Consider the following 27,769-nt stretch of genomic DNA (forward strand, 5'->3'; position numbering starts at 1 on the left):
AGCAGGAACACAAAAACATCTAAAACCCTTTCTCTACTGGCCTTCAAAGAGGAGAAACACAATGTCTAGTTTGACTGAATTTGCATTTAAAAAAAGGATTTTCTTCTGCCATTTGTACTCTACGGCTCATTAGTCTGGGGTCAATAATAAAAAATAAAAAAATCATAACGGATGCATTAAATGGATCAAAAGTAAAGACATTTATATTGTTGCAAAACATTGCTGTTAAACTTTCTATTCATCAAAAAAATCATAAGCCCCTTTCACACTGCGATTCCAGAAAATACACAGGTAATGTGTCCTGGCAATTGTTCCCGGGTCACTAGATTTTGCCCGTTTCACACTGCCAGTGATTTCCCGGAATATGTGCGTGTGTTCACACAAAAGCCTTAAAAGGTCCCTTAAACGTTAACTTTCACTTAAGCTGGCGAACGATCTCAGCTTCAGCGCAGATAGTGAGGAGCTAAGTGATCTCTGCTTCATTACAGTTTGCACATTTTTTTTGTAGCAAACATTGATCTGCCTTCAAAACACCCAGGAAAAGAGTCACACTATAACGTGCGTCATCACTACCACACAGCATTTGTTCTGGCTTTTGTTCACACACAGCTCATTCCGGAACTGAAACCAACAATGCTACTATAGGTCCCCAACCCGGGATCGATCCCAGAATCAATCCCTGGACGTGTTTGCGTTCACACAGAAGGCAATGTTCCAGCAAGTTTATGGGAACAATGTGCAGTGTGAAAGGGACTTTAGCTTCTACAAACATATGAACTGTTTTCAACATTGATTATAATAATAATGTTTCTTGAGCAGCAAATCAGCATATTAGAATGATTTCTGAAGGATCATGTGACACTGAAGACTGGAGTAATGATGCTGAAAATTCAGCTTTGATCACAGGAATTAATTACATTTTAAAATATATTCAAATTGAAACGTTATTTTCAATTGTAATAATAATTCACAATATTACTATTTACTGTATTTTTGATCAAATGAATGCAGCCTTGGTGTGCAAAGTCTTCTTTTAAAAACATACCTACCAAGTAGGAGTGAATCTTGTAAGCTTAATACAGCGCTGGGTCCCGAAGAGCACACGCCAGCGACTGAAGACAAGATCTTCTACTGTGACGAGGCTGAAATCGACAGCTTCCTTCATCATATTGTTGTTGTTATTGCATTATAATAAAATATAATTTTTGTACTATTATATTTACTGTAATAATAAAGCATTTAATACCTCTAGTAACAATTATTATTCATATAATTTGCATCATGTTGTTGTTGTTAAATTATGTATTATATTATTAGTTGTAATTGCATTAAAATATAATATTAAAAAAAAACATAATACCATAATTTAAAATACAGTACAAAGCTGATTCAGCTTTGATCACAGGAATTAATTACATTTTAAAATATATTCAAATTGAAACGTTATTTTCAATTGTAATAATAATTCACAATATTACTATTTACTGTATTTTTGATCAAATGAATGCAGCCTTGGTGTGCAAAGTCTTCTTTTAAAAACATACCTACCAAGTAGGAGTGAATCTTGTAAGCTTCAATCCATATTTACTGTACAGTAACTGCATGAAAAGCAGTTTTCACCGGTACATTACTGAACCTTTTCTGAGTGTGTGTAGCTTTTATGGCATGAGGACAGGTCAAAGATGCAGATATGACATCATTCAACACCGTCTGCTCTTCCTGGAAGCCTAGAAGTTCATCTCAAGACAAAAATGGAGTTGTCAAATCACTGCTGGAACTATTGGTGGTGGATCTAAAGGCCACACTTATGCTGATTTTATCATGATCTTTTGCCATTCTGATATTAAACATGACACTAAGTGGTCATGGAGGCAGCAGTAGAGCTAATATGACTACAGTGAACAGAATCTGTGTTTGCATGTACCATAGCCACATTTTATGCAATAAGAACTGAAGTATACACTCTATACAACACACGATCAGTGAGTGAGACTCCTGACAGGACAGAAAGCACCTCCGAGGCCCTTGGAGGATGAACATCTCTCATGGCCTCTTTCTTCTGCTTGTACATGGATGAAAAATGACCACCCACGCCACGTATGTGGAGCAGATCAAAAGAAAACATGCTGGTTAAAAGAAGACAGAGGAGAAGAACTGACCCACTGATCTCAGGGGAGGGCGACCTGCACTGTGTGTTTCACTGGTAATGAGAGATAAAGGGATGTCCAGAAACGAAACAAGAACAGTTTAAAATCTTAAATCTTGTAAGCATTACTACTGACCATAAAGAGTAAGTAAATAAATAAAAAATTATAAACTTTAGATGAGATATGCATAAGTGCTTTTTGTTTGCTTGTATGTTTTCTATGGCTCATATACAGAAGCATGATATAGTGAGAAAACAGAGATGAAAACACCTGCGTTTTATTCAGACAGACTGAGCAAAAATATTCAATTTCATTCAGATGCTGATATTCATAAAGCTTCTGACAGCTTGTAATAGTATAGCAGACTGTTTACACAAAAGACAATTATATAAATATCAGTTTTCACTCTACCTCTGTCAATAATATTTAGTAAGATGAGATTTCAGATTTAAATGCTTACATTTTGATGATCAACGCTATGCAGTTTCAAAACATTTACTGCAATGCAATAGAAAAGAACCAACAGACATTCCTCAAAAGCCTGATGATTATATTTGATACTCATATTTAAGCAAAAAAATAATGTGTGGATAATCACATAAACCTTAATAGCATTAGTCCAGTAAGTGATCCTCTTGAACATTACAATATAAATATAGCTACCAAAAATTATTCTTGGAAATTCAAAGAAACCTCAGCAATAGTAAATTACTTCTCCTGGTGAAACATGGTGAACAACAATGTACATTGCAAGTGACTTTTGCTCCATCATATAAATCATTTTTAATATAATGGCATCCGTCAGCGGTACAACACATCTGACTCGATACAGCCCTCCAAGGAATCTCACAAGTTGATTTCCTTCTCTTCCCTCTGTTAAATTCAAACAATCCCACAAACAGCAGAATTCCAACAGATATCAGATAGGAATCAATTTCCTATTGAACTACAATACAGAAACTCTGTTTTAAGGCAAGAAAATCTGATAGCAATAACAGGAAACGGTAATCCCAGACATCATTTCATGCTGTAGTCTGAAATGAACAAGAAAACATTATTCAAGACAGCCGTGGCGATACCACTGGGCCCAAGGCTCACCCATTTTGGCCCAGGCCAATGAGTAGTGAGTGATTTTCATTCTAGCGGTCCATCCAATAAGCAGCCAGAGGAAAGCTTTGAGTGAAAGCGTCTCAGCCAATCAGCGGCTTCTACCCCACGTGTGGACTCTGCATCGTCACCAGCAAGTGATCCAATGAAATTATTGACATTATTCATTCAAGACAGACACAGACAGTTTTGCTAATATGAAACGTAAAACAAAACAAAGCAGCTTATTTCATGTTAAATTCAGCAAATTATCCACTTAGACACTGAGCTGAGGACAGCGATACAAGTTGCTATCCTCAGTGCCGCAGAAAAGCTCTGAAAATGTACATGCCATCCCAAAACACCCAATTTTGGCCATTGTTGGTGTGGTGGCAAATAGGAAGTGCATTTCGAATTAAAACAGACTTTTAGTCATCCTAAGCTGTAAAGCCAAGGCACAGATTACTGTCAGATAACCTAGATAACAAGAATAAATAGTTGAGGCTTAAAAAGGACTTATTTTAAAGTTACTGAGAGAAATGGACACTGGACTTGAAGTCAACAGCACTAACGTGTGATCATGTCATACATTTTTTATGAGTTTATTTATTTCTTTGTTTCTTATTTGTTACTTTGTGGTCCACTTAATGTTAGTCATAGGATTTTTTCACTTATAAAAAACACTGAGAGAAGTGGTCATGAAACCAGGGTTACTATTGTTAATTAAACTTAAATCCATAAAAACATTATTGCCTGAAATAAAAATAAACATTAACAGAAACAAAATATTGTGTGCGTGCCTGTGTGTGTGTGTGTGTGTGTGTGTGTGTGTGTGTGTGTGTGTATGTATGTATGTATATATATATATATATATATATATATATATATATATATATATATATATATATATATATATATATATATATATATATATACACATACATACACATATATATATATATATATATATATATATATATATATATATATATATATACACACACACACACACACACACACGTGAGATATTGTACTAGTACTACATGAATGCCCTTTCACCATTTGTATCACTCCACTTCCTGTATTTCTCATGTATTTCAATCTCCGTCGGTTTCAAAATTAGCTTGGACATTTTCAGAGACGTGAGCTCATGAACCCACCGAGAGTAGCCTCACATCGGCCAAATCTTCTGGAATTTCTCGGTCGTTCTAATGTCTCTTTAGTGGTTAAACATGATTTATGATTCATTTGGGTAATTCTAATGGGCAGTCTTTGGTCTCATTAATCTATTATATGTTCCAGAGCAAATAGTTTTGGCTGAGGGCAAAATCTCATCATGTTTTATTTTATGTAACTTTAATACCCTACATCAGAGAACTGCCTTTGTACTTTTACTGAATTGTCTAGAAACTATTATGATGGCTGTTGTTGTTTTTTATCATTCAATAAATAATATTTGTGTATATATATATATATATATATATATATATATATATATATATATATATATATAAATATATATAAAAGTATTTAGTATTGGGAAACTGTGTGTGTGTGTGTGTGTGTGTGTGTGTGTGTGTGTGTGTGTGTGTGTGTGTGTGTGTGTGTGTGTGTGTGTGTGTGTGTTTTACGAGTCAGCAGTAAAAACTTTTATACCGAAAGAGACTGAAACAGAAGTTATTTTTACTTTTAAAGTCTATGTGAACGGGACATCAGTATAGTGACATATTTCCAACTGAAACGTAATATTGAAAAGAGGGCGGGGTTTTATGTTGGTGCTCCGCCTCTCATCTCTCACTAGCAAAGCCATGGCCCAAACCTTCAAACTGACATCATCAGAGAAGGAATGTCATTCCAGAACTGAAGCAAATGTTAAGATTATGATTAAAGATTATTAAGAGGTTTTTTTTCTTTTTCAGTGGATTAATTCACACGGATATATTGATCACTTCAGGTCTAGCAACGGGTGCTAACAAAATAAATTTAGTCAATTTGTATATCATGCAGACTTTAATAACAGCTTTTAAGATGCACTGAACAGCTGTCATCAGAAATCCCCCTTAACAGATGAAAGGACAGTACAATAAAGATATCGCTTTCCTCAGAGGACATTCAAACTGATGTTTTATTCTGAATATGAGATTGAGCTGAAGAATCTGTGCTGTATCAGATGCAGGTAATCACACTCCTTCACACCCTCTCTCTCATAATACTTTACATAATACAGTGAGCTTTTACCAGGTTGTTTGCACATGATTTTACTGCTGTGGCGTGAAATGTAGCTGGAAGTGATTTTTTCGCTATAAATGCCTATGTTTTATGTTGTTTATGGATGCTCAAATCAGCCAAACCAAGAAACCGCGAGGAACTTTTATTGTGTATGGAAATTTTATTGTTCATAAGGGGGAAAAGGCAAGAAATTGCCTGAAAAACATTGTAAATGTTGTGGCTTGTAAACCTGTTTCTGCAGTCAGGAGGAGCCAGGTCAGATAATAATCCTGTGTGCAAATAATATGTTACCTAAAAAATACATTAATAAAGAAATGTTTTATTAAAGAAAAGCGCGATTATCTTGTGGTGTGCACCCAGCATAACTTTGTGCACCTCACACCACAGGAAAATCTGATTGAATAATCTTTAGAACCACCAAGATGATCGAGACATTATCTAGGATTGTTGGAAGGGGAGATAAGCCCAAGTATCTTGTGGTGTGTACCCACCATAAGTTTGTATAAATTCTCTTTATTGTGATGTTTTTATTTACCTGTTATCATAGTACACGGAGCTATTTTATCATGAGCAACGTGATTTTTCATGATATGACCCCATTGAAATAACTCAAGTTGTTCTTATTTGTAGATGTTAACTGACGCACCATTTTATCATGCCCCAAAATTCACTGTTACTTAAGGCAACACTCTGAATATCCTACATTAATGGCTCCTATGTGATCTCTGATAAAGGGCTGTGATGATTAATGAGTGTTGAATGTGTCACACTGCAGGGAGCTCCGGTGCTCCTCTGGTCCTGCAGGGAGTTAAACGGATTTCACATGCAGATATTATAATGGGCAGCAGGCGTGCAGGGTGCTAAAGTAGGACGCAGCTGGTTATACACGTGTCACCAATCAAGAAGGGTGTTCGGGCACTGTGACTTTTCTGTTTGAGACATCACTGAAAGTGTAGCGTTCCTCGATTTCACTGAAATTCATTCATTTATTTTGGTGGGAAAATGCAGGGAAACTTACTATTGAACTTATAAAATGTGAAAAGGACCTCAACTTACAAATGGTTGTTCAAGGCAAAAATGCTGTATGAAATGCATAATATTTTGCTCAAACGAGCATTATTTTTTTGAATCAGCAACACAAAATTAGTAAGAAACAAGCATTGGATTTCATTCAGTAGATATGACAAAAAGCGTCATAATTACATTTAAAACAAGTATAATTAGTTTGAACGCAGTGCAAAGTCAAAAAACGACTTTAAGAGCAACAGAATGATCTGCCTAACAGATGCCGTGGGCTGCATGAACAGCTAATTCTGCAAATCAGACCCAAAATCAGTCAGGGCCAAAGTCACTTAGCGAAATAGCGCAATGTGCATAATTACATAATTACGTAATTACCCAGAGCGGAGTCGCTGACAGAGAGTAAACTTCCTCAAGAGAGACAGGAAAGTCGTCTTCGACAAAATTATGCATTTTTATATTCACCATTGTCACACGGATGTTTCAGACCTAATTATTGAGCTATAATGACGGAAATGAGAGTAACTGATGTGTCTGGAAAGTCGTTAAGTGCTCGTATTAATGTTTCCATGGCAACTATAAGATTTATAATGTGAACGCCTCACTGTTTGCCACATTCCTAAAGTACAATCCAGCGTCATGTTAATCATGTTAATCTGCATGAAAAAAAGAGCAATTATGTTTACGGTGTCATTTTAATATTACTTTAAATACTATTATAGTTTCTACTAATATTTTGAATTAGCTTTTTATTTTTAGTAATTTTATGTACTATAAGGTTTTTTTTTTTTTGTGTTTAATTAATTTTTATTACAGTTTTAGTTTTTATTTATTCCCAGGGATTAGTTTTTTCAGTTAGTTGCCAGGGCTTCCTTTCTAATTTTCAATTAATTTGTCTAATATTTATATTTTAGTTCAGCTTTATGCTAATTAACAAAAAAATAGTTTCAGCTGTAGTTTTTGATAACTATAACAACCCTGCTTGAAACCAGGCAAATGGTCCACCGGGGAATGGATCTGCTGAACTGCTTAGTCCTTCAAAATACAGTATTTTCAAGAAGAAAACGAGAAAGAATAATGAGCCTCACTCTGACAGGCTGAAAAAAATAGTGATGCTCCTCCTGCAGAAGGCCTCTTAAATCCAGGGTTATTTTGTGTGGTTGCTAGGCTCAAGTAAAAAGAGTCCATGATATTTTGGTCTCCTATGATATTCAGTGCATGTCTGTGGGATATTGTTTTACCTGATTAAACATGCAGCAAGTTAAAATTGTGCGTCTGATCACAAAGTAAAATAAAACCACACGATTTAAGGAAACATTCATGTGTGGAGCAAAAATGCTTTTGGGTTTGTTCAACGGTTCTTTAGGACAGGTCAGAGATTTCGAAGAGGTCAAGAACAAAGATCTGCTAGAAGAGGAGTTAAAGCGAAGCAAAGCACACCTTTGATATGAGCGAGGCATGTATCTTCTTGATGATGTCGTCCATCTCCATGAGTTTGGGTCCTATCAGAGAGCTGTGGGGTCCGCTGATATGCCCGATGTGGTCTAGACCCAGATAATGCAGAATCAGAATATCCCAGTCATCTCGCTTCAGAGTGCCGTCCAGATGACGGGTCACATTATTGTCCACCTGACGGAACGAGAAGGAAATATTAAAATCTGAGAGAGAGTGAGAGGAAAAGCCTCTAAGACTTCATTAAAACATAAAATAAGGTTAAATGGATCACGAGGAATCAAACTGTGCCTGAAGTAGCCAATGTAACTTTAATCCTGTCTCATATTTGATAAGCAAATTCCTAAAGCGTCTAAACGATCAAGATGATCAAAACCTGTTGCACACAATCTACTACGTCTTCTGTTGTCTGATAGTTTATACTTTTTAGCAAGTAAAAGAGCTAGGCCTGTTAAATGTAACTGTAAAAACGTCCTCCTTCCTTGCTGTGAAATCTTTTCAGATTTTTATAAAGGAAAAGTAAGAATACATTTTATATTGTTAGTAATATTTCAAGATGAACACTTAACTACTGGACTGAAGCAACTTCGATTTACTTGATTATCCAGACATGATTTTTTTTTTTTTTTTTTAAATATCATGTTCAAATTTGAGTATCAAATATGATCGTCAAGTTTTTGTGGAACGATTATTTGTTCATCGCTCAGTCATGCACTGCATTGCATTATATGTTTAATAACTTTAGAGCTTTGGATCATAAAACTAAGCATTTAAATACCATCTTACTAGAAATAGAGTGACAACTGATATGCATTTTATGTACATTTTCTCATTATCTCATTGATGTACAAACAAACACTTTGTCTGTATAAATATCAGCATCTGCACTAAACTGCATTTTTTATTAATAATAAAATCGAGGAATCTTTTCCTCATATGAGCTCCATTTTCTCATATATCATACAACATGAGCTGAAGCCTCGATCATGATACTTAAAAAAAAAAAATGTCAGTGAACTACGGCTCTGTGTAGTGAAAGCCGCTCAATCTGAAAGCAGGTAATGGAGATTTACTATTAATCACAGAACCGGCTTTAATGACGAGATTACATTTACATTTATTCATTTAAGCAATGCTTTTATCCAAAGCGACTTACAATTGCTATATATGTCAGAAGTCGCACACCTCTGAAGCAACTAGGGGTTAAGTGGCTTGCTCAGGGACACATTGGTGTCTCACAGTGGATTCGAACCCGGGTCTCTCACACCAAAGGCATGTGTCCTATCCACTGCGCCAACACCACCACCAGATGCGCATGACAATCGAATGCAATTAATTGCACAGCCCTAATTTCGACCCTGGAAGATTTACAGAACAAACAACTTTTTGAACAAGTTTAGAACTTCTCACCTCTGTGTAGTCGGACACAAAAAATGAGGTAGTGCCGTCATGCTCCAAGAAGTGTTTGGGGAAGAGTCGAACCCAGGTGTCGTCGCCGTAGAAGATGATCCGTTTGCCAGCGCTCTTGGCCTGCCAGATGAGATTGTCCTCCAGCAGAGCTGGAGAGTTCAGGTTCATCACCACGTCTATGAAGCCCGGGATGCTGCCGGTGGTCAGAGCCTGATGACGGACAGATCAAAGAACACAAATATTGCTGTTTAAGAAACCATAAAATATCTTACCTGTCCAAAGAGGCCTTAAAAGAAAAGTTCACCCAAAAAATATAAGTCCCTATGCATAATACAGCTTTCTCCATCTGAACGGGGAGAGAAATATGCACAGATCAAGAACCGTTCACGAGTGTTAATAGTCCAAAACAATCCTAAACAAATGTGCTGGTGGATCATGATGTGAGAGGACAGCAGGAGATGGAATTGTTCACTGGAGGAAGCAATGCTATTATGGAGAATGGACTGGTTTTTTGGCCAGAAGTAGAAAAAAAAAAAGTCGTGATGATGGATTTGTTTCTTACAAACACATATCTCGCTTTAAACGTTGTTAATTGATGGACTGGAGTAGTGTGGATTACTTGTGGATTATTGTGATGTTTTTATCAGCTGTTTGGACTCTCATTCTGACGGCACCCATTCACTGCAGAGGATCCATTTGTGAGTAATGCAAAATTTCTCCAAATCCATTCCTATGAGGAAACACACTCATCTACTTCTTGCATGGGCTGAGGGCGAGTAATTTTTCAGCATATTTAAAAAATATTTTGGTTAACCATAAAATTTAAATTTCAACTGCTCCATTTATGTCTTGTAAACAATACAATATGATATTTCTACAGTTTTGACAGCTGATATAAAAGATGGCTGAGCGCACAGAAATATAACATTTAGGGGTTCGATGGGGGGGGGGGGGGGCACAGACATATTTGACAAGAAATGCCTGTTGTTTTCGGTGTACTTAAAAGATTTCTCAGCTTATAAAGTCTTATAAATTCACACAGTCTGGTTTTGAAAAATAAAAAAAAAATGTGAATCTGAATGTAAATGACCCGAGACACTAAAATAGGCCAGATACCTCATTAGCTATTCTGGGAACAGAACCACAAATTTACAAAATTATAAAAAAAATAAAAAATAAAAAAACATATCTCCCTCACCCTTCTGGAAAACCGAAACATAATTCCCTCAGCCGTTCCTCATCTCTCAGGACCGACATCATCTAATAATGGAAACGAGGAAAACAACACGCGAGGCCACTCCTCCTGTTTGCGGTGTAGATTATAATGAGGGGATTGATTGCAGGACTGTTAGTGTACACAACACAATTACTGTCATCTAGCGTAACATGCTTCTCAGAGAAAATTAACAGAGAGAGATGAGGGGGAAAAAACGGGAAAAAACAGCAGGTGTCATCATAAACATCACTCGATCTCGGTCTTATTAGACTAGTGCTAAAACAGGTGTTTCCATCACTCCGTCTGTCTCTATCATATTGCTTTTTTTTATATTATATTATAGTTTGATTTATTATATAGAAATATCACAAGAAGGTTTTTGAAAGAAGTCTTCTGCTCAACAAGGCTCTATTTATTTGATTAAAACTACTGTAAATATTGTAATATCTTGAAATATCATTACACTTGATTACAAAGTTTTAAATTTGTTAGACCATGTTAGATTTTTTTCAGGAATCTTTGCTGATTGAAAGTTAAAAAAAAAAAAAAGCATTTATTTGAAATAGCATGCTTTTGTAGCATTTGACGCGTCCTTGAAGGATAAAAGTATAAATTTCTTTCAAAACCATAATCTGACAGTCACTTTACAAAATAGCTGCAGCACTAATTTTAATATACAGTATAAAAAACTATATATTTTTGAATGATGTTCCGAACAAATGCATTAATTGCAAGTAAAGTCACCTTTATTTTTATATGCATGGCTTCAATGCAATTTGCTTTAAAATTGCTATTTTGAAATGATTCTCATGAATGAATCAAACTCAGGGTCAAACATTTTAATTCACAGTAAAGTTCAATTCAGGGATCCTATTAAAACATAGTCTTAGCCTGATCTCCCTTGAATCAGTAAAAAACAAATGGACAAATAAAATCTAATTAAAATGATCAAGTAAAAATACTGTGAATTATTTAAAATATTCCATACACATTACACATGAATGATTATATAATTATAGAGAATATAAATATTAATAGCATTCATGCACACCATGGATTCTCGCAGCTGTTCGGTACTTCCTTTCTCATCTCACAGAACCTCCTTGACTAACCAGACTCTGAGCTTTTCAGAAATCACAGGCTAATTGCTTTACTCTTGTCACATTTGTAGTGAAACGTGAGCAATTAGAGGATTCTGGCTCCCCTCTGCAGGAGTATTATGCCGCATTAGAGATTCTGGCACTAGGAAAGCTTTAAATTTGTATGCTTGCTAACTGCTGCTCCTAGAAGCGTTCAAAGCCAGAGAGGATGCCAGCGGCTTTGCTGAACAGAAAAAGCATTTCAGCCAGAAAACCAGTTTCTCCATACAGTTACTGTACATCAGCAGCAGCACATCTGCTAAATGGAGGATCACTTTCAGACAGGAAACTGCTGGGCCTTTTTTGAAACTCAATATTCGTTTGTGAGATGGGAAACATATTAGTGATTCAAAGATTTCATAATAAAAAAAAATGTAAAACGTAAAATGTTTTCTCCACCTTTTATATCCCAGAGTTCAACAAATAATCCCACGCCCCTGATAAGGTCTGCTGTCTGATGGGTTGAGGATGCAGACTGATCTGAATGCCTGAGACGTTCACTAAACTCATAACAACACAATTTAAATGCAGAAAACTATCAGTCGGATCCAAGCTGAAACACTGAAGCTTAAATGCCAATAACAAACTTTGTCAAATATGTGTGAACACCCTGATCTCAATCAATAAAAGGTCACACAGACACCAAAAACAAATGCGTTTTTGTTTAACAGTATGATGAATTAAACATATTATTACCCTTATGGCAGTATTGTAGCGTCTGGGTATGCATGTGCATATGGACCTGGGCTGATTGGGGGCCTCCGAGGGGGACGAATTCTTAATTCATGGCCACAATAAAATATGTATATTTTGTCATGTTATGTGCAGGGCTCAGTTACTTCTTGTGCGCATTTATTATATGGCTGCTGTAGAGCTGCGTCATTCGGTAAAACTACATGCAAAGGCTGCATTGCCACAGTCATATTTTTTTTAAAATAAATAAATAAATTCCTAGGTCTATTTAAAAACTCGTTTGACTCACACCTGCCTCTGAAGTGAAGTGGAGCGCGAGTCTGAAATGTCTCCTGCCGTTTCTCAGTCGTTCTGCGAATGAATAAATGCACTTCTTGTCAAGAGAAAAGGTGACAGAAGCAGCAGTTGTGAGTGGGATGGCCCTGCGTTAATTGCGTTAAATATTTAAAAATCTATATTTTATACAAATGAATTGCCTGTGTTAACACACTAATTTTGACAGCACTAATATAAAGTTTTGGGTTGCACTTTATTTTACAGTATGTGTACTAACAGTGTACTTATCTAAGAAAGTTTTGGTAATACAAGGTAACTACATGGGGTAGGGTTAGATTTAGGGGTAGGTTCAGGGTTAGTACCTAGTTATTACATAGTTATTGTAATTACTATAATAAGTACATAGTATGTACATGAGGAACAGGCCTGTAAAATAAAGTGCAACCAAGTTTTGTTACATTGTGTGAATAAAGTAAATTAATGTTAGATTCCACATACTCCTAAAAATTGACTGATTTATGAAAATAATTAAACAGTGTTGGCAAAGTTATAATGTTGGCATTTCTGAGGTAGCTGTTCTTTTACGACTTATGACTGATGACAAGATGTAATTTGATGATTTTCGAAACACATTTATACACGGAAGGGGGGAAATACAAGATTATTATAATTCAATAGTCTATGTTAAATCACACATAAACAGAACAGTCCAACCAGTTTTAAAAAATAAGTTAGTTTTATGTTTTGACAAAAAACCAGCAATTATTATTTTCACCCCTTAAAGTGTATGCTTTTGGTTGAGACTCAAAAAGTTTTGCTTTCAAGCATGTGTGTATATATATAGTTTCAAAGAGTTTTGCTTCTTTTTTGCTCTTCCACACAGCTCAAAAGAAAAAGTGCTGTCAATCCAGTGGAAACAGACCAATAGAAACTTGTCTTGCATTCATCATAAATTGCAGACTCCGCCCACTAAATTTAAAAATTAGCATTTTTGACACGCAAGCAAACAAAAAACAGTTGCTCAGGTAAACACAAAAGAAAAAAAATAACTTTTGTGACTCAATCAAAACTATATTGGTTGCACAATAAGACAAAAATAGTTCAACAGCAGAGTAGCCACAAAGATCCTTTAAGACAAATCAGCAGAAAAATAACCGTACATCACTACTGCACCATGGACAACAGGAAGTAGTGAGCAGAACTGATTAAAACTGATGTTAACAGCACTCCCTGGGTTTGTTATCTCAGCATCTTCAGACAACTGTAAGAGAGCAGCTTAAAAACACTCGCTGAGCACCCTGAGGCCATCCACGCTTCTTCACATGACACCAGACAGAAAGAAGATTTCTCTTCCGCAGCTTTCTTTTTTAACTTTCAAAGTTGGTCTCTTTTATTTAACACTCTTTCTGAGATGCTGATTGGTGAATTCCCGCCTCCAGACAGGCCGATTTGCAGTTTGGAAATACATCCCGTCTTTTCATGTGTCAATCCTGATGATTGGAGACATGAAAAGTAGGGCAGAAGCAGCATTTTTCTTTACAGCATTAACATAGCAGGCAAAAACCCTGTAAGCTGAGAGCTTATCCCTGCAGGAAAATAAAACAAGAAAAGTTTCTCTATTTACAGAAACAAGACCTTTCAGAATCTGGGAAAAAAATAAAAATGTATAAAAATTTCCTAGGGCCCTAAAACTGTCATTCTTCCAGTTGTTCAATTGGCTCGTCAAATAATTTAATCAAAGGGAAAGTTCACCAACAAATCACTGATGTCACTCGAATCACAAAAACGCTGTGATCAATGTTGTTATAGTTAACTAAATCTAAAGCTAAAATGATTACAGATCACTTTTATTTACAAAAAAAAAAAAAAACTTTAAATACAATAGCTGAAAAACTGAAAGCTTAGGGCGAAAATGAGGACATTTGAACTAAAATAAAGTTTAAGAACTAAAATGACTAAAACTGAAATAAAAACAAAAAGACAAAAGCATGATAAAATTACAAACTAAAAATAGAACAAAAGCTTCAATAATAAAAATAAAAGCTAGAGAGAGAGAGAACTAAAAGAAAAAAAGAGACCTGTCTTCAGAAAACGGAGGCAATATCTCAGCAAAAAAAATCTGCGTATTTACATGAAACTTCCTAAAATGATCAGAGCAGCAACACAGTGTCATTTTTCACAACTATATTATCTTATTATGCTTAAAATGAACCAAGCACTGCCAATTCAAAATATTTTAACATGAAGCATCTATGTTTAAAAATTTCAGGGAGAATACTGGGAAATTATGATTCAATAAGTACATTTTAGCCCTCCATTGCATTTGATTTCATTGTAAATTCATTGAAACTCATCACAGAAGCGCTCAGTGACCCAGACTGAGAGTCCCTTCACCAGGATGTCATGACATCAGCAGCGATCTGGCTCATGTCAGTGTGCCAGTACACTTTTATACCTTATTTACCTCCTAAGTGGTGCACATTAGGATATAAAAGGGTGCATATTAGTTCCTTTTGAAAGGGTACTGCCAGAAGGACAGCTTTAAAAAAAATAAAAAAATAAATCTGAGAGTCTTATTTTAAAGGCGCTGTATGTAAGATTTTGACTCTACTGAAGCACAAAAATATAACATGTTTGCAGATATTTAAGAAACATGCTAAGTTAACTTACTTGTTTATCTGAAAACAGTGCTACAGTCGTTGAAAATGTGTGTTCCGGGCCGGAATGCCGGTCTTTGTTTTGGTTTGTGAAACCCGCCCCACTGCCAATTTAACCAGACGTATTTCATCACCCGGGTTTCCAGCTAGTGGAAAACAGTGTATTTAATTTCATCCATCTTCAAGTCCGCTCGTTCCTGTGTGTGTCATCAATCTGGCAACCTGCATGTTCGTCAAGTCTGAGGAGGAGCAGCTGGGTGAAAAAAAACCCCTCTCCAATATTTTGAATTTGGACTGCAATACCTAGTTCAACCACTCGGTGTCAGTCCTACATACTTTTTATAAAAAAAAATGTAATAAATCATTTTAATTAGTTTTTTTTTTATATGTTCTGTTTATATTTTAATTTAATAAGCTTTAATAAGCTTTTATTATGTGAATTCATGTTTTTGTAATGTTATATTATATATAGTTTTTTATTCAGTTATTTTAGTGCATCAACTTAGAAGAAATGAAAATGACAAATGCTGGCTTAGCAGGTAGATGAAATATAATACATACACACACACACACACACACACACACACACACATATATATATATATATATATATATATATATATATATATATATATATATATAAAATTACATTTTTTAATAAAAATAAAATTTGACAATATTGTTCAATGCTTTTAGTTTTAGTAAAACTAATAACCCTCACCACCCTCATCACAGACTGACTGGTCTTTTAGCATCAACTCTTTCACCCTTTATACGGTAACATCTTGTTGACCAGTGGGGTAGTCGGGCACATTTGCAAGTAAGTATACACCATATTTTTTTCCCTCGGTAAACCCACTTGTTTTGTTGCTTCATAAGTCTAGAATCTACAATAATGTACATGATATTCTCCTTCAATGGTGTCCCATACAGTTGTGTGAACCTCCTGATGTGACAGAAGTCTTATAGGACTTATAGGATAGATCAGGACTGCCATCTGCTGGACACTTGGGTTGGGACACAACTCCTACAGTGCATGCTCCAGAAAGGTCTGAAACTGATTAACAGACCTTATTTACTCCTAGCAGATGCAGAATTATAGATTCTGTTTTTTGTCATGAGCGAAAACTAGTGATATTCCTGTACAAATATCACTGATAACCTCTAACATCGCACACATGAATCAATGATTCTGATCAGCATATGGAAGGAGCTACGTCCTGAGTTAATAAACAGAACCGAATCCATCAACATACAGTGCTTTCTGTCTATAGCATCCACTTCCAAATACTTCCAGTTCATTGAGAGATGTCAGTCAAAAAATCAGCGTTTTCTTCCTGTGGAAATTCATTCAAAAAGTCGCAAAGCTGAGTCCCACATTATGCATGCAACACTATTATTTTCATCCTATTTAAAATAGCATAATTTTGATATAATGTTTTGAATATACATTTAGTTAATTTGCAGCACAAAAAAACAATATTAAATGTAATATTTAATTAACTGTTTAACAATTATTATTATTACTATTAAATGTCAATTATCATTATTATGAATTAGAATTAATTATTTAAATGTATATTATTATATATTTATATTATTAAATATATTTTTGATATTTAGTAGTGTCCCACATTTTACATGCAACACTTGGTTTTCACTCTCTTTAAAATAATGCCATTATTTTGACATGAATTGTTGTATATACGTTTATATTTTTATTTTGCAGCATTAAAAATACAAATCAAATTTAATATCAGAACATATTTGTATTACATATTCATTAATAATAATACTACTTTTACATAATTATATTAGAAGATTTTAAATAAAAAACTAATTTTGTTTTTAAATAATGTCATTATTTGAAAAAAATGGTCCAATATACATTCAATTAATTTGTAGCAAATCTTTTTTTTTAAACAAATAGCAAATTAATCATTATAATATAGTATTATAATTATTATTTTTATAATTATAAATAAGATTAAATATTTATAATAGGAGGAACCAAAGGCAAAACTGAACTAGGTTGAGAAAGGATTTGATTTGTGTGTAATTCACCTTAATTCTGGGCATGGTGACAGTGGGCGGTCTGGCTTTGGCGATGAAGCTGTGAGAAGAGCCTCTCTCCACCACATGACTGGTGTAGGGCATGAACCTGCGGCCATCAGAGCCGAACACAAAGTCCTCTCTGAGAGCGTCGATCAGGACGATCACCACCCGCTTGAACAAAGGCTCGGGAACTTTGCTGGTGTTTGGCTCACTACCTGCAGGACACACAACTACTCAAGAATCTCTGCTGCATGCATGCTATGAACTCTGATCTCAGAATTATAATTAGAGATTTTAAAGAAGGGGGATTTAGCTGCGAGGCTGGAATTAAAACACTGGAATTAAATCCTCAATATTAATCCCCAAGATTTATTCGGATTTGGACATACAGAATAAAACAGACTGAGATATACGAATTAACTGTACACTTTAAACCTTTAGCTATATTTGCCACTATTCTTCAAACCACTAGGTTATACCCATTTAATATGATTCCCTATCCATTTATATATTTTAATAAGTACAGGTAGGAATAAATATGTTGTTTAATTTTTACATAATTCTATCTGTTGTGCTGAATGACAATGAACATTGTTTCGACAATATTTTGATATTTTACTTTCACAAAAATTAATTTAAACATTAGACACTTCACTTGCATTTACTCGTATGCATGTATACGTTTTTCCATATATTTAAAATCATTTAAAATGAATTACATTTGATAAGACAGCAAAATGGAACATATAATTATTTATAATATTTTGTACATTCAATATTTTAAAAATATAACAAATTTAAAGTATGCGAGAGTATAGAATTATCTTTAAAAAAAATCCTGAAAATGAGGAATAATTAGTATTAATTAACATATTAATCTTTTTTTTTTTTTTTTTTTTTTTTTGCCTTAATACCTCACTCTAAAAGCATCCCCATCAACATAATTAATAACTCTGTGCGTGTTACCCGTCTGTGGCTCTGCAGGAACATGACTCTCTGTGCTCTGGGCTGAAAGGGATGATTTGACAGGAACAGGGAAGAATCCTCGCAGGAAAAGAGCGATGGACACAATCTCACACACGAGACACAGTAAAGCAAACAGTGATGAGCTCAGCTTCATGATGAAGATCAATAACTGTCATCAACAGGACTCATCACACTCATAAGAGGACACAAACACCGGCAGATGTCCAGCCTGCAGTATGATTCTCACTGACCGCGATCAGCAGTCATTTTCAACAGAAACGACGACCAATGAAGCTTCTGCAGGATTAGTGTTTTTAAATTCTCATTTCCGTGTTGTGCAACAAGGGTCACTACGGCAACTCAGAAGGATCGCTCCTCAAAACGTTTCTCGGACTCTTATTTTGTAACCAGAGCCAGAACTCTTATTTTAATTGTTTCATTTATGTTTACATTACATTTAAACGTACTACATACAGTTCTGAAATATCTAAAATTGTATTGTAATTTATATAATAAATAACTATAGAAAATGAAATGTCATGAAGATTTTTTACAGTGCAGTAATTAATGTTAACATGATTAATGATCTTAAAACTGTATTAGTAATTGTTGAAATTAACATTTATAAATGCTGCAGACTTATTGTTCAGTGTTAATGTTAGCCAATGTAGTTAAATATTGTTTACAAAATAAAACTATTTGTAAAGTGTTATCTCATTGTAAAAGCAGTGGCCCACTGAATTAGTTTATATGAAGACCATGAAGTTTACCAGGGCAAGGCTTTTTAGGGCATGAGAACAGCTGCATTCTGGGATTGGTCTGAGGTGGGCTGTATCAGATACACAGGCTCTGGTGTATTTGGAGGGGTTTGGTGTTGAAGCAGAGCGGTAAATAAATCCCTGAGGCACATCCAGTGGCATACATTCAATTAAAAATACACTTTCACTGATTTAGTAATAAATATGAAAAAAAAAACTTTTTTATAGAATTACTTTTTCAGATTTTTGTCTATGAAATATTTACAGATATAATTACCATTTAGATATTTATTTTAAAGAAGGAAAAAAAAAGAAAAAAAATATATATTTTCTTTTAAATATTTAAAGGTATAGTTTCCCCAACCAGATATAAAGCAAGATATTTTTGAAGAATTATGGAAGAAAACAAAAATAAATAAATCATGTATACTAATAATTTATACTGTATTAACGTTTAATGATATGAAATAAATTAAAACAATTAAAACTGTAAGAAACCGTTTTTAAAGTTTAAGATGTGAATTGCATTTTAATGTATAGATTTAATATTGCATTATAGTAAAGACACGACACATGGCAAATCTTCTTTTGCAATTTATGGCTTATAAATGCTCTAGACTATTTTGGTAAAAATACAATCCTATAATAATAACAATATTATTAATAATAATATCAATATCAACAGAACTTTCACAATAACTGTACATGACATATTGCACGATTAAAAGCTTTCATAGTGCTCACAATAATATGTAGTCTTGATTTCTTCTTTTAACACATGTGTAACACTCGTTCCACTGTTATTCACATTATACAGCAAAACCCCCGAGAGGAAAACGAAAGAGAGAAAGAAAAGCAGAAGATGACAGCTGGCAGTGGATGTGGGCTGTTCCTCCAGAAACACATCGACGGATTAAAACACAAACATATTCATGACGCTCTCTTGATCCAGCACTACAGAGTCAAGTGTTTCAGAAATAAAACAACAGGGCAAAAAAAACACACGGTGAGCCTCTGACGTGATGTGGGGATGTTCAGGCGTGTACGGCCTCCACGCTCAGCTCGGGATAGAGTTCTGTAAGCAGCATCTCCAACCAGATCTAAAGAGAAACAGAGAAGTGTCTATTAGCAACACTCATTAATCATCAATCATTCATCCCACCGCTAGATGGCGCTACAGTATCAGCACTTTATAAAACGAGAAAACATCAAAAGGTGCTAATATAAACTCACAATGTGATAGAATACTAGCGAAAAAGTTATAATCTTAACCTTTAACTCCATACCGAAGTCCCAGATAGCCAGACAATGAAAATATAAATATAATTTTTTTAAATAAAAATTATTCGTGTTTGGGATGCTGTGAGCACGGAGACTGTAGTGTATATCGTAAGTTTTAAAGCATTTAGCTTAAATTATTAATATGTATAAACAGTGCTCATAAACGTGGCACGTTCGCGACAAAAAAATATGTGCAAACTGTAATGAAGCAGAGATCAGTTAGTTCCTCACTTTCCGCGCTGACGCAGAGATCGTTCGCTTGCTTTAGTGAAAGTATAACGTGTCTAGCGTTTTCTACTCGTACATTACACGTCACGCCCTGATGTCACGTGTCGTTACGGGATCTTTAACGGCTTGTTTGTGAAAGCACGCACAATATTCTGTGTAATCACTGGCAGTGTGAAAGTGCAAAATTTAGCGACCCGGGTACAATTGCCGGAACACTTTAGCCGTGTATTTGCCGGAATGGCAGTGTGGAAGGGGCCGACCCGACCCCGACCCAGGTGTAAAGCGGGAATCAATCCCGGAACGTGTTTGCTTTCACACAGCAGGTGACCCGGCAATGTTCCGGAAATTTTCCGGGTCCGACGTGCAGTGTGAAAGGGGCTTAACTCTGTTGAAGCAATAACAATTAAAATTAAGCTTAGGGATAAAAATATATTTAAATAATTAAAATAGTCACGCTTTTATTGACGTGTGTATTGGCTCACAGTATATGTTTTAAATAAACATTAATTTAAGTTCAAACGCCTCATGGGATAAAAGAGCTGAGGTACACTGAAGAAAGTTTTTTAAGAGGCAAAGAAAGCTAATACAATTCAATGAAGATTACATTTCTGAATTATCTACAGAAACAGACATTATTTGGTCAAAAGTACATCCCATCTTCATCTCGTCTTCAAAGGAAGAGTGGAAAATGCTTGAGGGACACTTCGACGGATGGGAAAGTGTGTTCAGTGAAACGAGAGCTGAGATGTAAACAGACTCGAGCCGTGTTGACGGTCAGTCACAGAGCGTCGGTGACTTACGTAGAGAAGATGTCTGTTGGCACTGGTCTCCTGAAGTGCATTGAAGATCCTGATGATCCCGTATCTCGCGTTCTGATGCCCCACGAGATTCTGAAGAGCATCTAAACAACAAAAACAACCATCTTTGCTCTTATTACACAGAATCTGCTTTCTAACCTTCCGAAGAAAGATGAAATCTTCATTAAAAAGCGGTTTTGATGGTTGCTGGTCTCTGTTGGATAAATAATATTAATAATATAATAATAATTGTGTGACAGGAATTACTGTAATTACAAAAAAGATACTTATATATATATATATATATATATATATATATATATATATATATATATATATATATATAAACGTTTTGCTAGAAACAATTTAATTGTTAGAGGCTTCAATTTTTAAAGGTTGTTGGTAACTGCTTAACATTTTTGTTTTCAGTGTTTCGTAATAGCCATAATGTTTTTATTTATAATAGAAGTGTTCATGGTGCATTTTCGTTTTCCTTCAGTGTTGCTATTAAAAAGCTGAAAAAAAAAAACCATAAATCAAATGAAACAAAACCTTAAAATAAAAATTGCAAATTAAAAACCCTTGAAAAAAAAAAATAAAAAATAAATAAAATGAATACCAATTGAAAATGCCTTGGCAACTGACTGAAACCAAATGAGCTGAAGGTCTAAAATGACTTAAACGGAAATAAAAATAAAGCTAAATAGAAACAGCATAAAGTTATTAAAACCCAAACTAAATTTAAAATGAAAACTGAAAATAGAATCACTAATTCAAAATATTATTAAATGCTTTAATAGTAAAACGATTTATTTATTGTTTTCTCAAATAACACTTCAGTATTTCCCGAGAGTATCTGCAAGTGAATTTCTGTTCACAAACATGGTTGACCTGAACACTCATCAGTTTGATATTTCGTCTGACCTGGGATGTTGTCTAGAAGCTTCTGTTGGGCTCTCTCCTTGGTTTCTCTGCGTTCACTCTCTGAGCGGCTTTTGTTATGAGGTGCGAGTTTCCCGTTGGGCCAGAACGTGTCCCGGAATATATTAATGTAGTAAACCAACATCTGCTCACTGAAGATCCAGTTTACAGTGTCTCTGATTTGCCTGCAGAGGACGAGAGACAAAGATCAGCTCAGTGAGCTTGTCTAGCACGTTTCCATTACGTTCCTCCATTAATGCTTACTTGTTTATCGTCCGTCCAAACGTGACCTGAACTAGTGCAATTAGTGTCTTCCGCACCCACTTAAACACTGCAGAAAGAAAAACACACAAGTAACAGAAACCTTCTGACTTAACCTTTTTTCTTTTTTTTTTGCAAGATACTTTTATTTAGCAAAGGATGCATTAAATCGATCAAAAGTGATAGTTAAGACATTTATAACGATGATATCATGCGTCTTTTTTCATATTTTTGCTCAGATAAAGTAACTTACAGTACTTGCATTAGTGTTTCAATTCAGCATTAAAAGTGTTGTGTTTTTCCTGTGGTGTGAGTTTATAAACCAGCGTTTGTGTGTTTAGCCTTTAGCAGCAGACAAGCATCAGTCACACTGTCCTGTGCTCAAAGATGTGTTGAGTTTCACACGCTCACAGTCTGACTGCACACATTGCATCACTGCGGCTGACAGGAAGTCATTTGTTGTACTCACTGCCCCGGAGTTCAAAGATCTCTCCGATCAGCATGAAGCAGGGCTCAGCCAGCGCATCCTTCTTCACGTCCGTCTCATCGCCGTAGTCTGAGAGGTCGCTGTCATCCTCACCTTCATCCTAACACACACACACACACACACACACAGTCAGATTCATTACATCCGACCTGACATCTGGGCCAAATCTCTTCTGCTTTTTAGGATCGTCATTATTGGTTTGGTGAGTCCAATCAAATGTGCCTTTGAATTTAGTCTTCGATGGATAATTGAAGTGGATCACACAAATGTTCTTTATTTTATTTAATATAATTTAATGCACTGCAAAAAAATAAATAAAAAATAAATAAAAAGTATTGGTTTTTTAGGACAAATATCTGAACATTCTTACTGTAAATCAAGATAAATTTACATGAGAAGCAAAATAACAGAAGATTACAAGTCGGGTTTCCTGAAAAACGTATCAAAATCAAGTGACTTTAGACTGAAAACAAAAGCTAAATATCTGCCAATAAAATCACCAAAAACTAAATATTTAGTTTTAAGATTTTTAAGGTACTTTTTTCTTGGTTGAAGGATAAAATCAATATTTTTTTTTATTTAATTTGTAATTTGCTTCTTAAGTGTATGTATATATATATATATGTGTGTGTGTGTGTGTGTGTGTGTGTGTGTGTGTACTTGTTTTTCTATTCTGGTGGGGACTTAAACCTGAATACACAAAGACTCATGGGGACTTGTGTCACGGTGGGGACCTAAATTGAGGTCCCCACGGGTAAACAAGCTAATAAATTACACAAAATGAAGTTTCTTGAAAATCTAAAAATGCAGAAAGTTTCCTGTGAGGGTTAGGTTTAGGGGTAGGGTTGGTGAAGGGCGATAGAAGATACGGTCTGTACAGTATAAAAACCATTACACCTATGGAGAGTCCCCACAAGGATAGCTGACCAGACGTGTGTGTGTGTGTGTGTGTGTGTGTGTGTGTGTGTGTGTGTGTGTGTGTGTGTGTGTGTGTGTGATATATATATATATATATATATATATATATATATATATATATATATATATATATATATATACATACATATATACATACATACATACATACATACATACATACATACATACATACAAACAATAAATAATAAAAAGTAAAAGCTAATTAAATACTGGAAAACAGGGATTTTTTTTTATGCTATAAGCAAATAGTTTTTTATCATGTTTTGTTACAGAACATAGATAATGTTGCTACTTTTCTTCTCAAGTAAGTGTTTTTTGCTGAAAAACAGCTAGCACAGCTGAAAACTAATTTCACAGTATTTTCACCCATTATATTTTTAAATTGTATTCATTTTTAATATATTATACAAGCATGTATTCAGCAGATGTGTGTGTGTGAGACAAATGTGTACTTAGAAGTGAGCTAAATCTGACAAAACCTTCCTCATTTGTAAGAACAAGATTTTATTTTAATATTTTCACATGCAAGCCTTCTATGAGGGTGATGGCTCATAATTATCTGTAAAAACCAGTTTATTGTCTATTCACATTAAAGGTGTCATGAGTTGAGAAATCAACTATTACTTGAGCTTTTGATTTATAAGAGATCACTGTGCTAAAAGAATATCCTGTAAGTTTCAGAACTGAAAACGTCCCTGCTACTGAAATAAAAGCTTTTATTGACACCAGACCCAGCGAACACCAGATCCTGGAGTGTGCCTATCTATAATGTGTGTGTGTGTGTACCTCCTGGTGTGAGAAGAAGTCTCCCGGCAGTCTCTCCAGGAAGGATGCGAGAGAGAAGGAGGATTTCTTCTGGATGTCGATGACCTTCAGGTGCTCTGGTGACGGACTGAGAAACGCGTACAGCGCCTCACTCTGACACATGCGCTCATCTGTCAACACTTTCTACAGAGGAAAAAAACATGTACAAACTAAAACTTCATCAATCTAAAAATACAGTTCTTCAAATCACAGCACTGAATTAAATGAGAGCAGAAATATACAGAAGCACAGATCCAGATGCTTGGCCAAGCATAGACTCCCGCTGTCCATCGGTGACTGATCAGAGGTCAGAGATGTGACGGAGCAGGTGACTCAAACTCAACTGACACGGTCCAAAGCTTTAGCAAGCATGATAATGATGGAAATCTCAAACATTTAAACCTTTAGTTAGTGCTAGATGATGATATATGTCTTAAACATATCATATCATCATGGATATTTAATTATAAGGTGTAAAAAAAATTAAATATCCAATAAAGATGAATGGGAAACAAATCCAATTGATAACAGATATAGTGCTGATAAACTGTATCTCTAAAAGCCATTCTTTAGTTTTAAGTACTTAAAAGAAAAAAAATGTGTGGTATAAATGTCCAAAATGTAATTTAATTTAATTTAACTTAATTTAACTTAATTTAACTTATATTAAATTTTTATTTAATTTTTATTTAATTTTTATTTTATTTAATTAAATTTAAATTGTTCCCTTTAGTATAATTTGTCATGATCTTTTGATAATTATTAAGCAATGAAGCAATTTTGTTTTCAAATGTAATAAATATAAAAAATAAATAAATAAAAATAAAAACTTGAGATGAAAATGAGACGATTAAGGTCATTAAGTGTTTAAAACATAACATATTTTGGCCTTTTTTATGAAAATGTACATTTTGTTCAGTTGTTCATGTTTTTGTATATATAAAAAAACTTTATAAAAAAAATAATGACTCAAAAATGTATTACAAATTAGAAAACACACAAGTCAAAGGTTATTTGTTTTCACTGGCGCATTCTTTTGTTTGTGACATCACAAAGGAACATTCATCACATAGAGCTCAGCCAGGTTTAAATTGAGACACTTTTTTATTGAACCCTATGTAGAGACTATTGAATGCTGATTTTAGTGAGCAGTGCTCAGGTTCAGACCCTGCTGAGGTCTTCAATGAAGCTCTAGAGGAGACACATTCATTATTTCAGAACACAAAGTCCACAGGCTTTTATGCTGACAAATCTGGTTATAATGAGACTACAAAAGACTCACCTGTAAAAATGTGTTAAGTTGGTTTTTGGATTTGTCAAGGAATTTTTGGTCGATGGATTTGAACGGCAGTTTACTGAGTGAGGGAAGCTGGACTTTCTTGAGTGACGGGAAACACTGCAAAAGATAAACGGTGTATAAAAACCAGGCTGTGGTTTGTGTTCTGTCATGCATAATGTGTATCAGAACTAATAATGTACAGCAGCATGATGTGTCACTACATTAACTGCCACAGGAACACGACGACGGTTCAGTGGTATCTGAAACATGATAAATCACACATCAGAGGTATGGCATCCTACTGTAAATATCAGCTGTACCTCCGTCAGCTTCCTGTGCAGAGCCTGAAACTCGCAGAGCTTCCTGGAGACCGTCCAGCGGTTGTTCTTACAGTCGTCATCGTCGTCTTCAAGAAGGCTCACGGCTACAAAGTAACACGCCATCTGCTCTCCGTTCTCCTCAGAGGCCTACCAGATACACACAAATGCAACAAATTAAGCCTTTGACTCCAAAACTATGGCAAAATAAAACTATTGATGGGGCTTTTCACAACCAGCTGTGTACGAACACAGAACAGCGACGGTTCATTAAAATACACTGATCACTTTACATTATGAAAATATAAAAACACAGGTGAACCGATTAATCACTGTGGCTTTAAGGATGTCGTGACAGCCAAATAAAACGCCAGAGACATCAGGCAAATGATGCTACAATATGTGGCGATATGGCAATATGGCGATCATAGAACTATAACAACTGCAAGTAACAGTGAAGTCAGAATAAGTGAAAACACTGTTACTACAGTATGTCACTGTTAAGTAATTTGTGTTTCTGGTCTAATTCTTGTGGTTGCAGTGAACAGCATGTAAACAGGACTCTACCAAAAGTTGCATCACATCCCCTTCTGGAATTTTTTTTTAAATTCAGCATGGGAAAGTTAGCAGGATTTCCAGGATTACCAGATTTACCATCTCATCTTGGTCATGACTCATGACAGAAAAATTAGATATAACTTTACATAGACAAGTTTAGCAAGTGTGTTTCTATCACACTAGGCTCATGCTAATACTTTATTTTATTTTATATTATATTACTTTTTACTGATGGGCAAGATTTTTTTCTTTTTCCCTTTTCCAAAATATTTGTATTCGGTTAACCGAAGGGTTTTTATCGTTAACTAAACTAAACTAATATATACATTTAACTGAAATATAACTTATTTCAGTTAAAATAAAATAAAATAAAGTCTTGAGACTAGTGTGATAGAAAAACTTGTATGAACAAAAATAAAGTTAGTGCTGAAAGTGCTAAATTAGTGCTGGGCAACAGAATATTTTTTTAATCGTGATTAATTGCATTGTTATACACAAAACTAATGATGTTGGAATATTGTACACTATTTTCATTTAAAAGTACTGCTATATGAGCAAAAGTGCAAAAACATTTGTAACCCTGGACAACAAAACCAGTCTTAAGTCGCTGGGGTATATTTGTAGTAATAGCCAAAATTACACTTTATGGGTCAAAATTATCCACTTTTCTTGTATGCCAAATATCAAAACTACATTTTTGGTTAGTAATATGCATTGCTAAGAATTCATTTGGACAACTTCAAAGGTGATTTTCTCAGTATTTTGACATTTTTGCACTCTCAGATTCCAGATT

General features: G+C 34.8%; 2 protein-coding genes across 2 annotated transcripts in view; both read right to left on the bottom strand.

Moving 5' to 3' along the window:
- Positions 1-18,686, bottom strand: part of LOC113074949 (GPI ethanolamine phosphate transferase 2-like) — a 50,272-nt gene extending 31,586 nt beyond the window's left edge. Inside the window, exons 1-4 of the mRNA XM_026247651.1 lie at positions 18,347-18,686; positions 17,390-17,595; positions 9,345-9,554; positions 7,923-8,111 (exon numbers count right to left, since the gene is read on the bottom strand). Of these exons, the coding sequence (XP_026103436.1) occupies positions 7,923-8,111; positions 9,345-9,554; positions 17,390-17,595; positions 18,347-18,500 (759 nt within the window). The 5' untranslated portion in view covers positions 18,501-18,686. The remainder of the gene's footprint in view (positions 1-7,922; positions 8,112-9,344; positions 9,555-17,389; positions 17,596-18,346) is intronic.
- Positions 18,687-19,685: 999 nt separating this feature from the next.
- Positions 19,686-27,769, bottom strand: part of LOC113074950 (sorting nexin-25-like) — a 43,163-nt gene continuing 35,079 nt past the window's right edge. The window contains exons 12-19 of the mRNA XM_026247652.1: positions 26,422-26,568; positions 26,105-26,218; positions 24,805-24,966; positions 23,062-23,179; positions 22,596-22,662; positions 22,335-22,516; positions 21,414-21,514; positions 19,686-20,204 (exon numbers count right to left, since the gene is read on the bottom strand). Coding sequence (XP_026103437.1) covers positions 20,139-20,204; positions 21,414-21,514; positions 22,335-22,516; positions 22,596-22,662; positions 23,062-23,179; positions 24,805-24,966; positions 26,105-26,218; positions 26,422-26,568 — 957 coding nt within the window. The 3' untranslated portion in view covers positions 19,686-20,138. The remainder of the gene's footprint in view (positions 20,205-21,413; positions 21,515-22,334; positions 22,517-22,595; positions 22,663-23,061; positions 23,180-24,804; positions 24,967-26,104; positions 26,219-26,421; positions 26,569-27,769) is intronic.

Source organism: Carassius auratus, unplaced genomic scaffold (genome assembly GCF_003368295.1).
Source record: "Carassius auratus strain Wakin unplaced genomic scaffold, ASM336829v1 scaf_tig00015876, whole genome shotgun sequence".
Classification (NCBI taxonomy): Eukaryota; Metazoa; Chordata; class Actinopteri; order Cypriniformes; family Cyprinidae; genus Carassius; species Carassius auratus.